At 37.1% G+C, this 24,320-nt stretch overlaps 1 protein-coding gene across 1 annotated transcript in view; it reads left to right on the forward strand.

Moving 5' to 3' along the window:
- Positions 1-24,320, forward strand: part of ephb2b (eph receptor B2b) — a 207,076-nt gene that overhangs the window by 137,040 nt on the left and 45,716 nt on the right. The window contains exons 4-5 of the mRNA XM_056467688.1: positions 10,988-11,143; positions 15,186-15,521. Of these exons, the coding sequence (XP_056323663.1) occupies positions 10,988-11,143; positions 15,186-15,521 (492 nt within the window). The remainder of the gene's footprint in view (positions 1-10,987; positions 11,144-15,185; positions 15,522-24,320) is intronic.

Here is a 24,320-nt window from a genome sequence, read left to right on the forward strand (position 1 = left end):
AATGATGTCTATTCTGTTCATTTTGACTGATGTATGCTTTCAATTGCTATTATATATGTTATTCCTTATAATGTCACATTATTAGTATTATTATTATTTCAAATGCATGCAATGCTTTCTAATCACCACCGAGTGTTTGTATAGATTTGATTAAATATGAAGCTGTTAAAGCACAGGTAGATGGTGTGTAACAAACCCATAACCCATCTGTTTCACACACTGCTCCCCTCGGTCACAATAGGACTTCCCCCAACCCCACAGAAAACCCCTCAGACTCTGCCTCATTTCCCTGCTTTCAGCACATTTTCTGCTGCGCAAACAAAACTGAGCATCCCTTGGTTCTTCGCTTTTCTGCTTTTCTTTTCCATGCATCTCTCCTCACATACACACACAGACCCTCACCCACACACACACACCTCTGTCCCTGGTCTCTCTTTAATGTAGCTTTCATTAAATGCAGTACTTTCAAAGCAGGCTTTTGAGTGGCTGAATAGACAGCCAGCGTTATAAAAAAGGGAGGGGAGTTTGTCACCACTACAGTCACCCCAGACAAAGGGCCCTTTTTGTTCTGCTAGGGAACGGAGGACATGTGACTGTGTGTATGGACTGGGGTACACAAATGTTCATTGCATATGCACGCGAGTGACCAGATTGTGTGCATTTTATTTCCCCCATCTGGGACTTTTCCTACGTGTGACTGACTTTAGCAGCAGTATAGGCGATGCATACAGCAGCATCCATAGAGAACGCCACGTAACACCCAGGCGGCCATGATGGAAATGTCAGCCCGTTGTTGTTTGCACCACTGGCTCCTGAAGTGGGCGCAGCTGGAGGAGCCATATCTGCCGGTACACGTACACACACATTCCTGCCCCGCTACCAACTGGCCCCTGTGCACATGCAGACATCTGTGTGTGTGTGTGTATGCCTCTTTCTTTAGCACCTACGTAAATCAGGCTGGAGGAAAACGCTCTGGCAATTTTTGAAATCACCAGCGAATTACCTGTAATAAAACATGACTAGCGTTCTGGCACCTAAAGCACACGTTCACAACGGGATTTGACTCACACAGCCCACTAAGCCTGCCGTTATGCCACTGCTACCTTTTTCCTTGGTCTGCACGTGTTATTAGAGGCAATAAACACAAGCAAGGCGAGGTCTGAAAGAGCGCCAGGTGGTTTGCGTTCACTACTGCATGCCATAGTTACTGAAACGCGACAACTAAGTTTCAACGACGGGTCCTGGACCTTTTTGATGTGATCTGGATTGCATTGACAGTATATTGTGGTTCTTTAATTGGGCTTTTGGACTATTACAAAATAAACTCTGATAAAACACTCTTAAAGTTTATAGCTACCAGTGTTTTTTTTCTGGAACTGGCTTGGTTATGTTCGTTCATCCCTCCGTCCGTCTATCGTTCTTTCATTTGTTCGTCCACCCATCCGTTCATTCTATTTATTCAACAAGGATTCATTAATCTGGTAATTTATTTATTTATTTATTTATTTATTTATTTAGCAAGGATTCAATACATTTGTGATTTTTATTTATTTATTTATTCAGCAAGGGTTCATTAAATTAGTGATTTTTATTTATTTATTTATTTATTCAGCAAGGGTTCATGAAATTAGTGATTTTTATTTATTTATTTATTTATTCAGCAAAGATTCAATAAATTGGTGATTCAATTTATTTATTCAGCAGGATTCATTAAATTAGTGATTTTATTTATTTATTTGTTTATTTATTTATTTATTTATTTATTTATTTATTTATTTATTTATTCAGGAGGATTCATTAAATTGGTGAAGTAATTTATTTATTTATTCAGCAAGGATTCATTTAATTGGTGATGTTATTTATTTATTTTTTTTTTTTTTTCAGCAAGGATTCATTAAATTGGTGAAGTAATTTATTTATTTATTCAGCAGGGATTCATTAAATTTGTGATTTTATTTATTTATTTATTTACTTATTTACTCATTCAGTAAGGATTCATTGCATTGGTGATTTTATTTATTTAATATTTTATCAGCAAGGATTCATTGAATTAATTATGAATTTATAATTAAATTTATTTATTTATTTAATTAATTTAATTTATATATCTTTTTTCAGCAAGGGTTCATTAAATTTGTGATTTTATTTATTTATTTATCTATTTATTTATTTATTCAGCAAGGATTCATTAAATTGGTTATTTTATTTATTTATTTAATTTCATTAATTTATTTAACTTTATTCAGCAAGGGTTCATTAAATTGATGATGACATTTCACATTTTAATAATAATGTTTCAAATAAATGAAAGTTCATTCTATTGTTCATAAAATACAGAACAAAAGTTTCCTTGAGATATGTAAGCAGCACAACAATGTTTATTTAGACAGAAAAGTAATATTTACTAGATACAAAATTATATATACTAAATTCAGTATATTATTAGTTAAATTATACAAATTTATTAAAATAAATATATTAAGATTCAAAGGAATTGGTTAAACAAAATTGGCCATAGTGTATGAGAGTGTGTGTGAATGCAAGAGTGTATGGGTGTTTCCCATTGTTGGGTTGCGGCTGGAAGGGCATCCGCTGTGCAAAACGTACGATGAAATAGTTGTCAGTTTGCTCCGCTTTGGCGACCCCTGACAAATTATGGACTAAGTCGAAAATTAATGAATGAATGAATATTAAGTCTCGATTATGACATACATCAAAAAAATAAAGTGATGCATAGTTAAATACATACAAATCTCAAGCATATTCTTAACTCACACTGCTGTATTTTTTTAATTTATTTATATATTTATTTATTTATTTATTTTTCAATTACTTTGAGGTGGATTTGAAGAATCTCCCAATGGTCACCATGTCTGTCAGTTAGATGCTGGTGTCACCACAAAGCTTCTTCTCTAGCTTAGCTATCAACACTGTCTTTGTCAGCCAGTTTAAAGGCCACGCATGTCAGCCAAGCCAGCATAATCCTGCATGGACCGGCTGTTTTAAATAAATGCTTTCAATAAACTAGTCCTTTTAGCAAGGGAAGCATTTTGAAATGACTTCATCTCTTCTACAGAACCAGATTAATCACTTTCATCAAAAAGAGACCAAAGGGCCAAAGTGTCTCAAAAGTGTCCTTATTTGTTATTTTCTATACAAACAGACTTCAATTTTGCCAAAAAAGCAAAGCGGTGGTATTTTTTGTTCCATGCCGAGCTTACGAGAGAAACATTGTGATCAAACAATGCGACAGTTTCTAATCTGGATGCGAGCTATATCAAAGCACTGATGTGCTCTTTAATCAGGCTTTCTATCATCCCTGGGGCTACAGCTGACACTGTTTTTCTCTTCATCCTCAAATTGCATTCTTCCACACGGGGTAGATCTGCAAGCAGAGTCGTGCGCTTCAACAGCCATGTTTAGCACAGTCCCCACGTTTGCAGCACGGCTGACATTATTTCCATTGGTTGGATAGAACCATCTGGAAGCAAGTAGGGAGACATGCAAGGTCATGCCCAGACGGCAAGTGGTGGAGTCAGGCACAGATACTCAGCGCCATCCTCCCCCCTTTCTTCATCATCGTGGCATAAGCTATCTCTCTCTAGGAGACTGGCAGAGTTTGTTGACGGAGAATCTGGCCCTCAAAGTTTTTGTTTTTTTAGAGAAGCTGCACAAATTTTTCCCTTCAGCACTATTTAGGGTATGTCAACCTGCAAAACCAGGTGTTAAGAGAACCATAAATGTTACATTGTTTGTTTGTTTTTTGTACCATAAAAAAAAGTTTTAATAATATCTTATTACGTTATACACTAAAACAATTCAGCGTTTCAATTCTTCTTTATTTGTATAGCGCTTTTACAATATAGATTGTGTCAAAGCAGCTAAACATAGAAGTTGTTGTACATTGGGTCAGTCCAGTTTTCACATTTGAAGTTCAGTTTAGTTCAGTTCAGTGTGGTTTAATTTTCACTGCTGAGCATCCAAACACTGAAGAGCAAATCCATCGATGCCCACAAGTCCCAAACCAAGCAAGCAACTGGCGACAGTGTCGAGGAACAAATGTCAACAATTGATGTAGTGAAGGAAAAAACCTTGAGAGAAACCAGGCTCTGTTGGGCACAACCATTTCTCCTATAGCCAAACTTCTGTGCGGAGCTGCAGTCAAGGCGCCGGCGGCTAGAAAACACTGAACATTCATTGTGAAGAACTGCAGGTGTGAGTAGGTCACCGGCGGGGGTTCAGGCTGGCCCACAGGATCAATGCAGAGACTCAGCTGTCACTGTGGTCTTTCAGGAATCAGTCTTGCGCTGTCCGCTCCCCCATCTCAGGATACGGCCTGGTCCAGGATTATGGATACCTTGTCATCATTTCTTTACAGGTCTTGGATCGTATTAATGGCGCTGCATAATTTCTAGGGGCCTCGGGATGGGTATCCCCGGGTGGAAATAGAGAATAAATAAAATAATTAGCATGGCTGCTAATAATTAAAAGTGAAGTGTTATAAATAAAAATAATAGTAATATAAAGTTATGTAAATAGACCTGTAAATACAAACAAACATGTAAAGCATATGAGTATTTCTAACAAAATGTCTGGTGCATTAAGACTGGAGGAGTGTGTCCTACAGGTTTATGTCAAGCCTGCTCACTGTGTAGAGCACACTCATGCATCATACCATTATGTGATGCATTGCGTGTATGTTTTACTAAAAAGATAGGTCTTTAATCTAGTTTTGAACTGAGAGAGTGTGCCTGAGCCTCGGACATTATCAGCAAGGCTATTCCAGAGTTTAGGAGCCGTAAAGACTCGACCTCCTTTAGTAGACTTTGCTATTCTAGGAGTACTAGAAGCCCTGAGTTTTGAGATCTTAAAGAGCGGGTTGGATTGTAGCGAGACAGAAGGTTGGTTAGATATACAGGAACTAGATTATTTAAAGCTAAAAATGCTGAGATGTCAATCAAACATTGGGTCAGATATGGACAACCTAACAATGGATTCTTTTTTAAATTAAATTTAAATGACACTTTTTAACCCAATAGTTGGCCGTGTTTGTATTTGACCCAGCGTTTGTAGAGTGTAGTAAATATCACATCCTACTGTATGTGCGGGGAGTCACACCATGTTAATGTGCGACTTAAACTATCCGTAAAAAGGTCAGATTATCTGACATTTTGTGATACTTATTGACCTTTGCACGGGTCTGCAGGGGTCTTAAATAGGCCTGTCATACTTAACCTGTAATACTGTTTGAAGATTCACACCTCTAGTAAAAATGTCTGCACTGCTTTTCATGTAAGCAATTAGGCTCTTGCTCTTAGTCTGATTATTGCTTTTTATTATTAATGCACATGTAATCATTATTGATCAGATATTTATTTTGCCTTTAGTTTTATTTAATACATATTAACCCAGAAAACGTTTTAAAAAAATAAAACAATTAATTCAATTCAATTCACCTTTATTTGTATAGCGCTTATACAATGTAGATTGTGTCAAAGCAGCTTCACATAAAAGGTCACAGTAAATAGGAACAGTGTAGTTAAGTTTGTAGTGTTTAAGTTCAGTTCAGTTTAGCTCAGTTCAGTGTGGTTTAATAATCACTACTGAGAGTCCAAATATTGAAGAGCAAATCCAACGATGCGCAGCTCTACAGATCCTGAACCATGCAAGCCAGTGGCGACAGCGGAGAGGGGAATTAACTAAACATGTTAGGGATGCTCCGATCAGGATTTTTGCAGCTGATACTGAATTCCTTGTCATGGTGATCGGCCAATACAGAGTTCTGATTCTGATTCTTTAAGCTTTATAAAACTTTGCCATTGCATAAGCACAATTACCTTTTAAGTGTGAGAACTCACCTTACCTAAGATAATAAATAAAAGGGTGTTGCATACATGTAATGGTCAGAAGCAGCTTAAAAAAATAAAATAGATACAAAATAGATACAAAAAAACATTTGGAAACATTGCTCATGTGTTGTAGCGCTGCTGTTGTATAACCTGGGTGTGTATCTTTCTCTGCTTGTAAACTCGTTAACAAACACTTGCGATTAGTTCATGAGATTGGCCAGATCAACGACTACCGATCGGAGCATCCATAAAACATATATATTTTTATTTCATTACATGAATTGTTTAGGGATTTTTTTTCTTTTAATGTGCCCTTCCCACCCCCCACCCCCTCAGTTCAGCTTTTTAGCTATTTTTGACCGTATGCCCCCCTAAAGTATATAAAATAAATTCAGAAGGAAAACCCTAAAACACTGTATCTGTAAATTGCATTTTTATTGCATTTTTGAATAAATTATAGGAGCAAAGTTGATTAATTTGAAGCAATTTCTTGCTAGAGCTTTCCCTCTCTTCCTGTTTTCTCTCTTTCTTTGATCTCAGTCCATTTGCGTCCAGTCTGTTTTCCGTTGCTGTTTTGATTACCTTTCTATCTGAGTTTCATCCTAAATCCTGAAGCTTTGCAGTTGTGCTTGTCTTGGTGACTCCAGTGACACTTTCTCTGAACACACGAGCCTCATATTTCACTTTACACATGGTTAGTTTTGCCATAAATCATTTGAAAAGAAAAACATGTCAAATCTAATATTAAACCGAGGTGCTCTATCGCTTTCACATTGCGCTTTTTTTTCCTCCACCAGTCCATTTCTCACCGTTTATTATACTCCTGTTCATGTGGGATTCTGGGATATTTAGCCGTCATTTTACACATTTGTGTGTGTGTGTGTGTGTGTGTGTGTGTGTGTGTGTGTTCTGGGGAACTGGGCTGTCAGTTTCCTGCTGGAGGCTTATAGAAACCTGTCAGCTGGATTTGGGAAAGACTAAGTTTGCTTAAACTCTTAAGAGGGAGAAAATACGTGGGAGTTTTTGGAAAAAGAAAAAGAGTACGGATGTGTTGAGTGCAAAGAGGGAATGTAAAAACGTGTATTTGTGTGTCCATGTATGGCAGTCTGAAGTGTTCCTGGATGCTGTGCCGGTTATGTGGTTTGCCAGGGTGTTGAAATGGGATCGAGAGAGACGATCCAGGGCAAGCAGGTGAGAGGAAATGGGGAATAGCACCCTTTCTGTCTGAAACGTTTGACTGAAATAACAGACCCCCCCCTCCTTTAATGACCACTGGGCACTAGTTAACCTTTGCCATCTGTAATTGAGCTGTAAGAATGTGATCTCACCGCCTCAACGGATGTACAGTTTGGCTTATTTGTGCGTGTTTAAGAGCACGACTGAACCCTGACTGGAGTTGCCCTCTCTAAATAAACCCGTAGACAGACATTTTCCTTGGCCGGCCTGCTGCACAAATCTTTGCCGTGATTGCCAGCTTAGACTATGGAGGCCGAAGCGTCTGCGCTTTATTGCTTTTTAGCTCCCCTAAAACGGTTCAGATATTGAAGGTGTGTTCAAATCATTTGGCGTGGAAGCAAGGTCACCTATTAGGAACAGGGTGACGGAGGTTTTTCAAACTTGGCGAGCCGAAACGGCCTCTCCTTCCAGATGTATGTGTGGATGTGGGCTGTCGCTGGCTGTGGTCTTTTTCTTTTGCGCTCAGGGTTGGGTTAGTGTTGGGAGTCGTACACTCCGCAGCAATGTGCTGTTCATTCCGGCCAAGTGCTTGTCAGATTTCCCACTCCTTGGGAAGTACTTTGTTTGTTTGGTATGGAGAGAAGTACAAGATGAAAACTGGCCGTGTCTGAAAGGCCTCAAGGGGTTTCCAGCATGCACACATGAAAATACACTCCTGCTATCTGGGAGAGCTTTGGCGATTAAAACAACAAACCTATAAAGCCGACGTGAAATCTGGAAGTATCCTGTTTACCATCTTAATACACATTCCTGAGATAGTTGACTCAAAAACAAAACCAAAAAGAAGTGTTTTAATCCTGCATAAGGGACTTTCTGTTAAACATTAAATGAGTTCTATGAATATTTACTTGAAATAATTTAATATAGGGCACGGTGGTTCACTTTTACACTTGTTTAATGCACCTTGTTGAAAAAACAGCATACGCAGGTTAGGTATGTTTTGAATCATGACTGCTGAGCTAGTTCTTTGCTGGTCATGGTCTGGTTTAAGCTGGTCATGTGCTGGTCCTAGGCAGGAGCTAGAGGCTTATACTATTGCTCAAACCAATATCAAGCTTCAAAACAGACCTAACCAGTTTATGCTGTTTTTTACTCAGCAGGGTAATGTAATAGTTAACAGCAATAGCAGTAAATACTAAAATATTTCATTTGAAAAGAAACATTACCATCATGTTGAGATTCTCTCAAGAGTGAACTTGACCTCTACAGACCAAAAGATTTCTCAAAAGTGCGTGCAATACACAGCAACTTTGCAATCAGTTCTGGCTCCATTTTGGCTTTGGAGGACTACTTTTCACAATCCAGTTAATTCCCAGTCAATGAAATCAAGTCTCGTCCTACATGTGTATTTTTTTATCTGCTCCATTAGAAAAAAGTCTATATATATATATATATATATATATATATATATATATATATATATATATATATATATATATATATATATATATATATTGGGACAACACGTAGGCATGGGACGATAACTGTTTTCAAGGTATACCGCGGTTTGGAAAAGTCAAGGTTTTAAAACCGCCAGAATTTTCTGCAATACCGTTCCTAAGGTATGTGTACGATTTTTTTATTTACATTTGTTTTTTTTTATTCGTTTTTTTTTTTTTTTTTTGGGACAACACTAATTTAGCAGAAAGATATCCAAAGATGCCGTTTTAAATTGTAAAAAAAATCTGTTTTTGAAACAAATGAAGACAGCAGAAGTCTATAATTCATTTAGCCTGACATGTTTACTGATCCAAAACATTTGAAATGTTTCTTAAAATAAAATATATTGTGCTCAAAAGGGAATTTTTTTTTAGTTTTTACCCAGATATTTAAAAATAATATTTTTTAGAGCAGTAATCACAAAACCTTGAAACCGTGATATTTTATTCAAGGTTATCATACCAAAATACCTTGAAACCGTGATATTTTATTCAAGGTTATCATACCGTCATAATCTTATACCGGCCCATGCCTAGCGACACGGTGGCTCAGTGGTTAGCACTGTCACCTCACAGCTAGAAGGTGGTTGGATCGAGTCCCGGCTGGGTCAGTTGGCAATACTTTGTGGAATTTGCATGTTCTTCCCATGTTGGTGAGGGTTTCCTCCGGGTGCTCTGGTTTCCCCCACAGTCCAAAGACATGCGCTATAGGTGAATTGGGTAACTAAAATTGTCCATAGTGTATGTGTGTGAATGAGGATGATTCCCAGTACTGGATTTTAACTGGAATGGCTACCGCTGTGTAAAACATAAGCTGGATAAGTTGGCGGTTCATTTCGCTGTTTCGATCCCTGATGAATTAAGGGACTAAGCCGAAGGAGAACGAATGAATAAATAATATTAATATATAATAATATATAAATGCAGGGTTTTTCTCAAATTAAGGAGCAGGGTGGTATCCCAATCATTAAATTTTTGCTACTTGAAACAAACACGTTGCATTATTCTTGTAATCTTATCAACAACATTATCTTAATTAAGCTGCTAACACTAAATGTAATTAAATACATGACCAGCAGTGTTTGAGCATCACGTGTAATCGGATGTTTTTGACAAAAGGCAGAGGTGGTGATAAATTTGGAGGTGGCCACCAGGAAAAAACCTATATAAATGTAAATATCATTGTCAATAAATAATTAGTTGTAAATGTCATTTCATATTTGCTATAAGACTAAATTCTTGTTGTTAGTTATATCTTTGGCCATTTAGTGCATTGCAACCAACAACATTTTGCACATGTTTGTATTCATATGCACTTAATGTGTAAGAAACTGAATGCAATTCAATTCCACAGTATATTCACATAGATGTTCTTCCTCCTTATTCTTTGATTATAATTAAACAATCATAATTAAGCATCCAATGGTGGTCCACACTGCTGGATTCAACATATATGAGACTTTCCTCTCAATAACAAAATAAACACACACACAAAAATTAAAAATACGTGGTAAAATACACAGTAAATAAAACATGAGCAATTATAGATATGTTTGCAAAAGCACTGCAGTGCACAAGCACAATATTGACAAAAAGAGTAATTAAAATTACACTGTTAGGATGGTTTATAATAACATATACTTGACACTACAGACTAAATGCACTATATATATATCTCACAAAATATGTAGTTTGAATGAATTCCTTTCTTTCTCTTTCAATACCATGAACAGTGTTAAAGCATTTGTCAACAGAAATAGGCACTCAGAAGAGCACCTAAACTTTCCCAGCAAAAATGTCCCAAATCCTACATGAATTCATTAGAAATTTTGAAAAATTATATAATTTTGTTAACAACTGTTCACACTTTAATACATGAAACATCTTACATATGTCTTCTTTAACAGTTAGTTGTGTATTCTGGCAAAAATAGACACATTTCACACTCCTACACAGCTATTCTGTCCAGATCTGATTACAAAACAGCACTTGACACTCGGCCATCGCAGGTGCAATGAATTCTGGGAGGGATTCCAGCACCAACAGAGATGGAGAATGTCACAGGTGAAAAGTCCAAGATTCAGCAAGAGGAGACGAAAGATGAGTTCGTATTCCTTCGCCTGCTTATTTGTACTTGCATAGAAAGTGATTCGGCCTTCTTTTGTCTCGACGATTGACCTATTAAAAAAAAAAACGTCCATGAGCAGATGACACGAAGTGAATTGCGTGTCATGTAAAAGCCCAGGGTTTGAATTATTCAGGCTTATATAATGAATGTGCTGTGTTTACCTGAGTATACAGCTTTTCTTTACATGCGTGAAATGCTTTAAAGTGTGTTTCTGCTCGACTCCAGTGACCCATCATCTCATTGGTGTGCTCCAGCCCGTGACAATCATGTAATATTAAAAAGTTCACTGTCGTCTTTTACAATCTATCATTATTTTTTCTCTCTCTCTGTTTCAGCATGCCCTTCGGGTTTCTTCAAGACAGCCCAAGGTGACGAGAAATGTCTGCAGTGTCCCATCAACAGCCGCACAACCAACGATGGAGCCACCAACTGCGTCTGCCGAAATGGATATTACCGCACAGACTCTGACCCACTAGAGATGCCCTGCACAAGTGCGTCCTCTCTGCTTTATCTATACACTTATACAATGGAGATTTTTAGACCACATTGCATTTTCATAGCACCACACTGATTGATTTGTTACTTCACAATGGGACTGGGCGATATGGCCTTTACAATGAGTTGAAGGTTATTATATATATATATATATATATATATATATATATATATATATATATATATATATATATATATATATATATATAAATATATATATATATATATATAAATATATATATAACCTTATCATAATTATAATAATTTATAGTATATAAAAATGCTAAAGTAAAAAGCTATCGTTTAAAGATCAAATTTAGCAAGATCTATTTATAATTGCAAACAAGACTTGTATATTAATCATAATAGAAATGACACCATTTTATACTATTACAGTGAGAGTTAACTACATTGACAGTAAACTCATCTGATTGTTAAAAGGGGACCTTTTTCAAGATGATTTATTTTGTAATTCTTTTTTAGTGAACACATTCAGAGCTTAATTCATTTTTGTGTTTTATCAGTTCCTATAAGGTATGCAACGATTAACCGATTTCACTATCAACCGCGCTTTTTGAATCATCAAAGATAATTAATCGCAAAGGCTTCTCAACACCGCAAAACTGCTGCAACTAAACGAAGTTATGCCAACTTTGCGCTAGTTTAAAGGTCTAAGCTTGTACACCGGGACTGGATTAACTGTGGCTGGCTGAGGCTATTAACTAAGGGCTGTTCACATGTCGCGTCTGTAGTGCACGCAAGTTCGTGAGTTATGTGCACACACGACATGATGCGCTTATGCTTTCCAGAAGCACCTAGTTGAAAAAATGGCGCGAGCACACCGCGAGTCACATGACAAGAACTGACCGTTCAGCTTCATGCTTTGTATGGAATATACACATTTCTAAGCACATTCGCCTCACAGCAAGATGGTCCCTGGTTCGAGCCTTGACTGGGTCTGTTGGCGTTTCTGTGTGGAGTTTGAATGTTCTCCGCGTGTTCGTGTGGGTTTCCTCCGGGTGCTCCGGTTTCACCCCATATGTCCAAAAACATGCGCTATAGGTGAATTGGGTAAGCAAAATTTTCCGTAGTGTATGTTTGTAAGTGAGTGTGTATGGATGTTTCCCAGTGATAGGTTGTAGCTGGAAGGCTATCCGCTGCATAAAGCATATGCTGGATAAGTTGGCGGTTCATTCCGCTGTGTCGACCCAAGATTAATAAAGGGACTAAGCCGAAAAGAAAATAAATGAATAAATACACATTTCTACTCCAAAGAGAAAAAAGTTCATAATATTAAATATTATTAATATTAAATATAAAGTTCAGCAGCCATATAGTCTATAGACACATGAATGCATGAATGAATGAATAAATAAACAAACATGAATGAACGAATGAGTGAGTGAATGAATTAATGAATGAATGAATGAATGAATGAATGAATGAATGAATGAATGAATAGACACGTGACTGAATGGATGAATGAATAAATAAATAGGCATAAATAAATGAATGAATGAATGAATGAATGAATGAATGGACATATAATTTAAGAATGAATGAATAGACGAATGAATGAATGAACGAACGAATGAATAAATGAATAAATCTTGTTAGGTTTATTTGGTATGATTTAGTTTGATCAGATTTTAAAACATTCCTTGCTTGCATTTAAAATCTTTCCGTGTAAAATCACTTTTAGTTCAGCATGACAACATGCAAGATTAAGTTCACAAAGTTTAATTGTTTCCAGAACTCTAGCTAATTTTCATATTCATAATCCCTACAGCATAACCAACAGCACACCTCACTTCCACAACAAACAAACAGCAGCTTTTACTCTGCACTCCCACTGACTTGAGATCAGACGGACAACGTGGCCCTATTATTGAAACAGATGAGGCCATGGAGATGGAGAAATAGAGGCTGACAGCTTCTTATGTAGTTGTGAGCGGCATGTTTTTGTCTCTTGTTGAAAGAGGCGAGTTGGGGGCAGAGAAGGAGAAAGAAATGAGACAGGTTTTTTTTTTTTTTTACTTTTCTACAAAAGCCATTTGCAAAAGCCTGGCCCTGGGAGGAGAGCAGCTGTTGTGAATAAGAGAGCAGCATCGTGTCGCAGACTTGAAACTCAGTGGGCCTTGGCTTGATTAAAGAGAGGAAACGGCAGCCTTTACCGCCCACTAACCTGGGAATGGGACGTTTAGGAACAGTTTTGCGTGCGACAGAGCCGTAGCTTCAAGACAGAGATGCTGCTTAATGGCACACAATTGTAAATAAGTAATCAATTGGAGGCTTTCTTTTTTTAAGAGGCTTTTTTAAAAGGGCAAAAGGCAGTGGGTTGTTTCTTGATTACCTCACTTGCCCCCAGAGGAGCACCAGCAGTAATTGGGAGCACATGCCAGCTGAAGATAAACATTGGGTATTGTTGGCTTTGGTCGGGCTGTCAGTCAGAGCAGATCTCAGAGGTGCGTTTGTTTGGTGCGCTCTTACTCTTCTTCAGACGCACTGTGTGTGTGCATGAGCAAACGCAAATGATGTTTACAAACACAAGGACAATGCGGAGGAAACTATTTCACTGGATTTAAATACGCTTGTGATTTGGGTGATGTTATCAGAATTTCAATTAGCATGATGGAAATATAACTCAAATTAGACATTATAGAGAGAGTTTCGTTGCATTATGTTGTCCAACCATCCAAAAATAAAATCTGAGTTCTGATTTTATTTAGTTTAGTCAAAGTCCCTTTAAGGCAAGTCATTTCACTCGGCGGCCATCTTTGAAACGCCTCTCAGGCAGTATGCTCTGGCATTCTGTTTGAATGGGGAAATATCAAATTCTCCAAAACTACTTGCCGAGATTACAGTTACATTATATATTATAAATAACCAATAAAATTAACCAACAACTGTCTATTTAGCTTCATTTCTAAATGTTCGTATCACACAAAATCTGCAGAGACTCACGTCTAGCCCAAGCCCCTTCCCCAGAGAATTGTCATACTATAGCGATCGCTGATTAGCTCCTGTACTAGAAGGAGGGTTTTATTAACCATATAGCGATTGCTGATTGGCTTCTGTACTAAAAGGCGGGGCTTCATTCACCATATTGACTGTTACACTTTTCCACATTAAAAAAGATACGAGTGACATGTCTTGTATATTCTATAGTCTTTTGTTTAGCTTTGTTTTGTTTTGTTTTGTTTTGTTTTGTTTTGTTTTGTTTTGTTTTGTTTTGTTTTGTTTTGTTTTGTTTTGTTTTGTTTTGTTTTGTTTTGTTTTGTTTTGTTTTGTTTTGTGGGGTTTTGTTTTGTGGGTTTTTTGTTTTGTTTTGTCTTGTGTTTTTTTGTTTGTTTTAATCCTTTTTTGTTTTATTTTTGTTTTGTTAAGTTGTTTTTTTTTTCTTTTTTTTTTGTTGTGTAGCATTTTGTTTTGTTTTGGTTTATTTTTATTTTATTTTATTTTATTTTATTTTTATTTTATTCTTTTTGATTTTATTTTATGCTAATGATTTTGCCTTCTATTTTAATAAACTACAACTACACAAATAACAAATGAAGAGTTCAGATGCAAAAACCTCTAATTACTGTCTGAAATTTTCCTCTAAAATGAGCATTTTTATCAGGCTTCTGTGTGTAGATTCAGCTATTTGTTTTTCATGGCAAAGAATAAGTTCTTTCCATGGTCTTCAAAGTGAAAGAACTCAACATAAGCAAAGTAGACTGAGAATAATTCTCATTTCTATCTACATTTTAGATGGCACTTAGAGGTAGGAGAGAACTCTTCAAATATTTATAATATATCTTTAAAAATATGTTCAGGCAGAAATACTTATTATAGGGTGTCCATGGTGATTCAAGATTAGGTAAAAGGATAAAAAGTTTGTGCAATGTATTAATTATGTACTCACTTTATTCATTGTGTTGATTTAGAACAGAAAAGTGACATACTGGAACTTTAAGTTAAAAAGGTTTTAAGTTAATAAGTTTTTATTATTTATTTATTTTTCTAATAATCTTATTTGTCCTTTTGTCGTTCCAGCTGTGCCGTCAGCCCCTCAAAATGTCATCTCCAGTGTGAATGAGACCTCTCTGATGCTGGAGTGGAATCCTCCGCGAGAGACTGGTGGTCGTGATGACGTGGTCTACAACATCATCTGCAAGAGCTGTGGCGGTGGCAGAGGAGGCTGCACGCGTTGTGGAGACAACGTGCAGTTCATTCCTCGACAGCTAGGGCTCACAGAGAGCCGGGTCTTTATAAGTGACCTGCTAGCCCACACCCAGTACACCTTCGAAATCCAGGCTGTCAATGGAGTGTCAGACCAGAGTCCCTATTCACCTCAGTATACGTCAGTCAACATCACTACTAACCAGGCTGGTAAGTCCAGACCTTCAGTTTTTTTTTTTGGGGGGTCCCCAATGGATGGATTTGGTATTTGGATGTATTTTATTTTATTTTATTTGCTTATTTTATTTTATATTTTATATAATATTTATTTTTATTTTATTTATTATTTAATGTATTTATTTATTTTAGCTTGAAGAATTTTGTTTATTTTTTATATTATTTTATTTTACTTATTTATTTTATTTATTTTAATTATTTATTTTCTTTTATTTTCTTTTATTATTTATTTGTTTTATTTTAGCTGTTTGTTATTTTTTTAATTAGTTTATCATTTTCTTTTATTTTATTTGCTTATTTTATTTTATATTTTATTTATTTTATTTTATTTATTATTTAATGTATTTATTTATTTATTTATTTTAGCTCGAAGAATTTTGTTTTGTTTTTTATATTATTTTATTTAATTTTACTTATTTATTTTATTTATTTTAAATATTTATTTTATTTTGATTTATTTTATTTTATTATTTATTTGTTTTATTTTAGCTGTTTGTTATTATTTTTTAAATTAATTTATTATTTTATTTTATTTTAGCTCTGGATTCAGGCTTGCATTTTTTAAATTCTTTCTTCTTTGAATTTTCCATTCTAAGATTCTGAAACCAAACCAAATATATTTAAGCCTTCGTTAAGACTGATTATAGTTGATCATATAAACAACAGACTTGTTATTTAGAAAATGTCATCACTACCCCATATTAACCTGTATGTTTTCACGGTTTATCTGCACTCCATTATTTAATGGTTAGCAGGTCTAAACTCACTATGCATCTTAGAGAGTCAAACAAAGCTCTAAATAAACTCGCTTTGTTACCTCCAGATTACATCCTGATTACACTCTATGGCTCGCATCCCATCATGTCACTGTGAGATTAGACGTAATTCCCAGAAAGTCAACGTGATGCATGTTGAATCAGATCCAAACCATAGTGGGACAGATTATCCGGAGCCTAGGATCTTTCCAGCCAATGATGACTTTTAATGAAAAACAGCTTCTTTGCTACTGATTAGACAAACCTTTTTTTTCCTCCTGAAGTAACCAGCGTGGCTGGGAGACACGGTACAATCAGACGCTGCCATTTTTTTCCACTCATGCCATTGTGGTTTAGATTATTGTGTTCCAATTATTTCAGAAGGGTTGCAGCATTGATTTGTACTTTAAGTGTCTGTATGAAATGTGCGGTTGATCGTGCCAGATCGGTACTCGGAGCTCTTAGCGGCTCAAACAGAGACAGCCATTATTTTACGTTCCTCATTCCTGCTGCCTACAGACAGATCATCAAACCCATCCTGCTTTAGTCCAGTAAAGCTACTTTAATTGGCTGTGACACATCGCTAACTGCAACCTTCAACAATTCTCCAACATTTGCATAGCTCAGAGGAGCTTTTAGCTGTTCTTATGTGCAAAAAACAAAACATGCTGGGAGAGATGTATCTTTTGCATCCTGGGTGTGTTTACAGCTCCAACTTCAAAATACACTCTCAAACTATTCCCGCATTCAAACAGTCAGCTGCGGAAATCCAGTTAGCACAGAAATGCAAGACAATGAGTTAAATATTGGCACTGAAACTGGAGTTGAAAAACATCCATGTGCACAGCAGGCGATGGGCGGATTCAGACTCGTTCTCATAAACTGAAAGGGGGATCCTGTAAAGACTTCAACTCTTTACATTCAGTCTCTCAACAGTTACACTAAGTGCACTTGAGACATTTAGGGGACTTGTGAACGTATGTGAAACTGCCACGGGAGCTGAATGATGAGGCTTTCAATGTTTCTTTCAATGAGAAATGACTGATCGGTTGAAAACAGAAGGATTGTTAGATTCACTTCATCTGACTCAGTGAACAGCATCTTTGAAAAGAAAGCCAATGTTTTTTTTCCTCCAAAGCTTTAGTCCATATATTCTCCTTGGAGAACTGCTGAGATTGTGTCCTTGCATTTATGTTGCACTATTGCTCATGAAAGCATACTGGGACTGCAATTAAAGCATAAGTCTTTGTTAAATATTTCATGATTTGATGAATATGTCATTTAATTTTTCATTCAATTCAAACACGTTATGTACACTTACACTCGCCGGCGGTGAGTGTACGGTGAGTGTACCTTAATAGTACTTAATAGTACTGGGTTAGACCCCCTTTTGCCTTCAGAACTGCTTTAATCCTTCATGGCATAGATTCAACAAGGTACTGGAAAATTCCTCTGAGAATTTGGTCCGTATTGACATGATAGCATCACACAGTTGCTGCAGATTTGTCGGCTGTACATCCATGATGTGAATCTCCCATTCCACTACATCCCTCTGTTGGGTCGAGATCTGATGATTGTGGAGGCCATTTGAGTACAGTAAACTCATTGTCATATTCAAGAAACCAGTCTTAGATGATTCACGCTTATGACATGGTGCGTTATTCTGCTGGTCATAAAAAGATGGACATGGTCAGCAATAATACTCAGGTAGGCTCGATGCTCGATTTGTACTAATGGGCCCAAAGTGTGCCAAGAAAATATCATCCGAATGTTGCAGCAGAAATCAAGACTCATCAGACCAGGCAACGTTTTTTCAGTCTTCTGTTGTCCAATTTTGGTGAGCCTGTGCGAATTGTAGCCTCAGTTTCCTGTTCTTAGCTGACAGGAGTGGTCTTCTGCTGCTGTAGCTCATCTGCTTCAAGGTTCAATGTGTTGTGCATTCAAAGATGCTCTTGTGCATACCTCGGTTGAAACGAGTGGTTATTTGAGTTACTGTTGTCTTTCTATCAGCTCGAAGCAGTCTGGCAATTCTCCTCTGACCTCTGGCATCAACAAGGCATTTGCGCCCACAGAACTGCCGCTCACTGGATATTTTCTCTTTTTCAGAACATTCTGTGTAAACCCTAGAGATGGTTGTGTGTGAAAATCTCAGTAGATCAGCAGTTTCTGAAATACTCAGACCAGCCTGTCTGGTATCAACAACCATGCCACGTTCAAAGTCACTTAAATCACCTTTCTTCCCCATTCTGATGCTCGGTTTGAATTGCAGCAGATCGTCCTGACCATGTCTACATGTCTAAATTCATTGAGTTTCTGCCATGCGATTGGTTGATTAGGAATTTGCGCTAACAAGCAGTTGTACCTAATAAAGTGGCTGGTGAGTGAATGCTACTAAACCTTTTCTTAATGTCTAAACAGCTTTTTTCGGCTCGTTTTCATATTCATTCTCTGAAATAAAACCAAGGACTGTTATAAAGTGATTTAAAGAACTATTCTTCTTATACACGATGTGAGAAGCAGATTTAAGTGGTGTACTTTGGTGCTTGCATACTAGGCGGGCCAGATTTCTAAACTCCTATTAGTCACCGACGTGTAAATATGGGTGGTTATGTTTTGCAATTTGGTCATCTCTACAGTAAAGTCCTCCGTTTGGATTGATGTTTTATAGCTTCACAGAACAGGCAACTCAGAAGATTAGTGTCGTTTCTAATTTATTTTCATCTTTTTAGCACTTTTATTTTAAAAGTTTTATATGTGTTTTAAATTCACCAGCAACAGTTCTGGTAGTAATCTCTTGTTCTCAGATCTTGGAATTAAAAATCCACTTTTGCTCATAGTTAGTTATTGATCTTCTGGATAAAACTGGTTAAAACATAAATCACAGTTGCAGACAGTAGTATATTTGAGAAATGATTGCAAATAAATAATATATGCAACACATGAGCGTAGTGAGAGAAACCAGTGGAATATTCCAGAGAGGAAAACACTCATAGCACATGTATACATATTCATCTAAACATCGCTTTCAACAATTCAGATTATATTTGGATACTGAGAGTATATCACTGCTTGGGTTTCTTTCTTATTACCCCTAAACAAAGGACAAGATTTTTTCTCTAAGGATAGATAGGGTTAATATGTAAATGTGGGCTCAAATGTGAAATAAGTAAGTTTACAAAAATGAGTAGTTTTTAAAAAGTGCAGTAATTATGTTTCAATAAATGGGTCGTGTGAAGCTTTTTTTTTTTTTAAATGTTAAAGTAAGTGTTAGTACATAGAATGATTCTGTTTCAAAAGAGCACGGAAAATCCAATTTTCCATGGTATGGCTCCTTTAATACCTCTCACATAATGAATTGCTATTGCTTTTATATACGTTTTTATAGAAAGATTGTTCTCCATATGTTTTCACTCTCCATTGCCCTGCTCTAACCCGTGCTTTCTTGGTTTTGGGGTTGCTCCCCACTGTTGGGACGTTCTGCCCCCGCTCCGCCTGTCACTTTGGATTAGCAGCCCTGAACCTCCATCAGGGGGAGCTGTGAAAGTACTCACTCCGGCTCCCTGTTAGCAGCCCAGGCCCCCTGGGACAGGCCACTAGGACTGAGGGGCCTGGGTCAGGCTGTCCGGGCCTTTAATTTCGTCTGGATTGGAGGGCTTTGGGGTTACATAAACATCTTGTCACCCCTCATTAGCAAAGGCGGCTTCGAGCTTCCCCCTTCTACGTTTTGTGCTCGCACTAGTTTGTGTGTCCAAGTTTTTGTCCGTATCCATGTGCGGGCCTTAATTAGACACGTTTTTAAGCCTGGCTGCTCAAGAGGGGAGGTACGTTCTGCTAAAGAAACAAATAAATAAGAAAACTAGAAGTGATTAGCGTGAAACCGTTTTGTTTTCTCATGCAATAGACCCTGGGCTTTGATATACACGGTAGGTTTCAGTTGAAATTCCTGTTTTTTGTTTTCATGCATGCTTTCAGGAAGTTTTCTCCACAGCTGCCAGTAACATCTTCTCCACACTGTCCATCATGATCTCGCACACAATGCAGCCGAAGCTCCGTTTGAATGGCTGAAAGAACAGCAAAGGGAGAAAAACTCTCTGAGTACCAGTTTATACACTGGACAGTCTTTAAAACCCGAGTTATACTTATGTGCGATACATCATGGGCTTAAACTGTCCTCGTGCACACTTATTAAGGGATGAACAATTCATAAACACTGCTATTATGGGGAGAGTGTTATGATCTTGGCCTTGGAGAGTTCTTTTCCAGATCTTGATGAATTATGACCAGGCTGCCCACTAACTATCAGGTTGGTGTTGTTTTCTGCATTGACCCAGAATGCAGTAGTGAGTAAAGCTGAAAAAAGCTGCTATGGTTCACATTTTTTTGGCGCCCATTTTTCATTGGAGAGGAATTTGTTTTATTTTCTACGCTGATTTTATTTTGTAGGCCAGTGGTTCTCAGCTGGTGGGTCACAACAAACCAAAAAGGGCAAATATAGACTTGTGTAAATAATAATAATAATAATAATAATAATAATAATAATAATAATAATAATGATACAATTTATAGTAAACAATTTGATTGTGTTTAGGCTGGATATACAATTATATGTATCAGCTTTTATAGGAGAAAACATAGTTTTGCAAATAGACTTTTCTTACACTAAAAAATAATTAAAGTAAATGTAACATCTGAGGAAGAAAAGCTGTGGCCATTTTGAAGGTGAAAGACCCCTGTAAGAATAATTTTAAGTTTTGAATTATGTGGACACAAGGTATGTCCTTATAAACCACATCCACATTGCAATATATAGGTCATACCCATATCCTTATACAAATGGGTGTCCTAATAAACCATCAAAACCAGTAAACACAAACACACATGCTCAGACTTTTTCAGTGGAGAATTAAATGACAGAAAAAGCTGTCAGCCACTTATTTCAAAGCTTTTTAATTTAATGAATCAAAATAAATAATGTTTGCATTAACCTTTGTGTGGTCTTGCAATTCTGTATCTAAATATCTTCTGTATTCTGCATCTAAATTTAATTTAAATTCGCAAATCTATTTTGCATGAAGAAACAACCTTATCATTCATCACAAACCCTGTCAATGTCTGCGTTTTCTCTCATCAGTGTGCAGTTTTTCATCAGTATTTAATCAGTTGGAACCACTCGTTTTGATTAAAGTAAAGGTTTATATTTTCTAATGCTAAAGGAACCTGCATATGTTTATAGAGTTTTTAGGAAGACATATTCATGAATGTTAAAGCAGCAGATTCTTATTGTGTGTGCCTGTAGTTACAGTACACTGTAAAAAAATTTATGACAAATAGTCAAGACAACTAATATTTTTTATGTTACTTTAACTTATTTTGATAAGGCGATGTTCACACTGCAGGCAAATGAGGCCCCGAATCAGATTTTTTTGCCCACATGTGACTAGATCTGTTTTTGGCTTGACAGTGTGAACAGCCCAAACCGCATGGAATCTGATCTTTTTAATTCAGATTTGTGCCACTTTCATATAGTATTAAATCAGACACAGATCTGATGTTTTGCAATGCTGTGGATGTTGCGGACAGGGTATCTGTGTGCAATGTAGGGGCACTTTCGTTTTGGGGAACTTTCTCTCTGAGAAAAAAAAAGGGCAGGTGCTTAAGCACCCAAACCCTCCTTCTGCACAAGCCTGTTATTTTTAACAAAATAAAATGAAATAACTCTGCAAACAGAGATAAACCAACACCACCTTTACAGTTCAGCTAATTAACCCTTGATAAGTTCACTACACCGGTGGTCAGAAAGACGCGCACCGTGGTTGCTATAAATCACAAATGATCAGTGTTTTCAATTACAAGAGACTTTTTCTAGGTTTCAAATGGCGAAATACACATTAGTAGTAGCAGAACAATCTTTACAGTTCATGAAATACATCAGTTGTCTGTAAAAAGGGCAATAATCATATTAAGCATAATCTTACAACGTGCTTACTTCATACAGTACACACATTGTGTGCATAATTAGACATTTTGTGCTGTCTATAACTGACTTTTGCGCATGCTGGTCAGTTTAGGACCATGATTTGTTCACAGCAAATCTGATATTGGCCACATTTATAACAACAATGTGAACAACCGTCAGATCTGAGAACAAATCTGATTTGAGCACCAAGCCTTGCAGTGTGAACATAGCCTGAGAAGTTAATCAGGTTTCAACTAAATTGTTTAGGTTATACAAAATTTAAATTAATGTCTTTAGATTGATGTAAGTTAAAATGACTAGAAAAGTTAGTTTGATTCAACTTAAGAAGTTAAGTCAGCAAGATTTTTTTACATTGTAGCTTGCGCCTCAAAATTGACCCCTGAGACCGTCATTGTACCCTAAATGTGTACAGCCTTCATGAAAATATGAAAATAGAAACTGGTTCATTTTTTTAAATGTTGGGGTCATTTTAAAAAAAGTCACGGGGAGAACATGCAAACTCCACACGGAAATGTCTACTTTCTCAGCCAGGACTCACACTAGGGACCTTCTTGCTGTGAGGCAACAGTGCTACCCACTATCCACAGTGTCTTTTCCATTTTAGCTTTAAACAACAATGGCAGGTTTTTCCTCATTAGTTTAGTGCTTTGTCTTAATTACACCACACCAGAAAGCTTAACAAAGCCGTATTGAAGAAAGGCACAATATTTTATTGAGGCAATTTCACGGAGTCAACCTGGAATGAAATCCTTGAGCTGTGGACGGCTACAGTAATAGCAGACGTCCGTGTCAGGCAGCTGGAGACACAAAGACAGCTTTTACCTTTCCCTTCTGCTTGCTTTTCCTGGCTTGTCCCCTGCAGCTCTGCATCAACAGGGCAAGCAAGGTTAATCAGTCATCAAGCAAACCCAAACTGACTCCAGGCCCTTCACTTTACTCTTACACACACATCTGAGACCGGCATTTATTCGGGCAAGGCTAGAAAAACGTCCAGCCGGTTGTCTCTCTCTCTCTCTGGATGTTTTATTAGAGCAGTGTGTGACAGATCGCCTGCAATTTGTGATTTGCCTACAGTCGGGAAGCACTTGGGAAGTGCCACTCAAGAGGTCGTTTAACTTTGCTCTGCCCATGAATAGAGAAAGAAATACTGCCACATGGCTCAGTCAGCCTCGCTTTATACAGTCGAGTTCTTGGCCGCGCAGAGATGGATGAACGGAAACTTAAAAATCAACAATTCTGTCAACAATATTCAATAAGACCCATGTGGTTGCGCTTTACATCTTTTGCCATGTCCTCAATTCATTGCAGCTCGCTATTTTGCAACAGAGATATTTGTAAAATTGTTTAAAGATGGTTGGGACTGCTTATGACCAAATATGGTGGAATAGTTATGAAACAAATTAGGGACGTTTAGCAAGTGTGATTTGAATGCATTTTATAAAACCAAAGGCATTTATTACAAATAACCACAAATTAATGCTAAGAAGGAGTTTGTTTATAAATATAATGTAATAGTTAACAGTTAACATTATCAGCTCTTATTATTTACATTCATTATTAGTTTGTAACAAATGCTTTATTCTGAGGGACAGCACGGTGGCTCAGTGGTTAGCACTGTCGCCTCACAGCAGGAAAGTCGCTAGTTTGAGCCCTGACTGGACCAGTTGTGTTTGCATGTTTTCCCCATGTTCAATTGGGTTTTCTCTGGGTGCTCCGGTTTCCCCCACAGTCCAAAGACATGCGTTATAAGTGAATTGGCTGTAGTGTATGTGTGTGAATGTGTATGAGAGTGTATAGGTGTTTCCCTGTGCTGGGTTGCGGCTGGAAGGTTCATTCCGCTGTGGCGACCCCTGATAAATAAAGGGACTATAAATGCTTTTGTTATGATCACCAGCGATCTAGCGGTTGCAGATCACTGGCATACACGCAGTTCGCTTACAGCCTACAAATCCGCCATTTCAGAACTACAAGATCAAGTCATGCACAACACATGTCTTTTTATATTGATCTGTGAACATTATAACGCGTTTTCCTTGCCTT

This window comes from Danio aesculapii, chromosome 11, assembly GCF_903798145.1.
Source record: "Danio aesculapii chromosome 11, fDanAes4.1, whole genome shotgun sequence".
NCBI classification, from domain to species: Eukaryota; Metazoa; Chordata; class Actinopteri; order Cypriniformes; family Danionidae; genus Danio; species Danio aesculapii.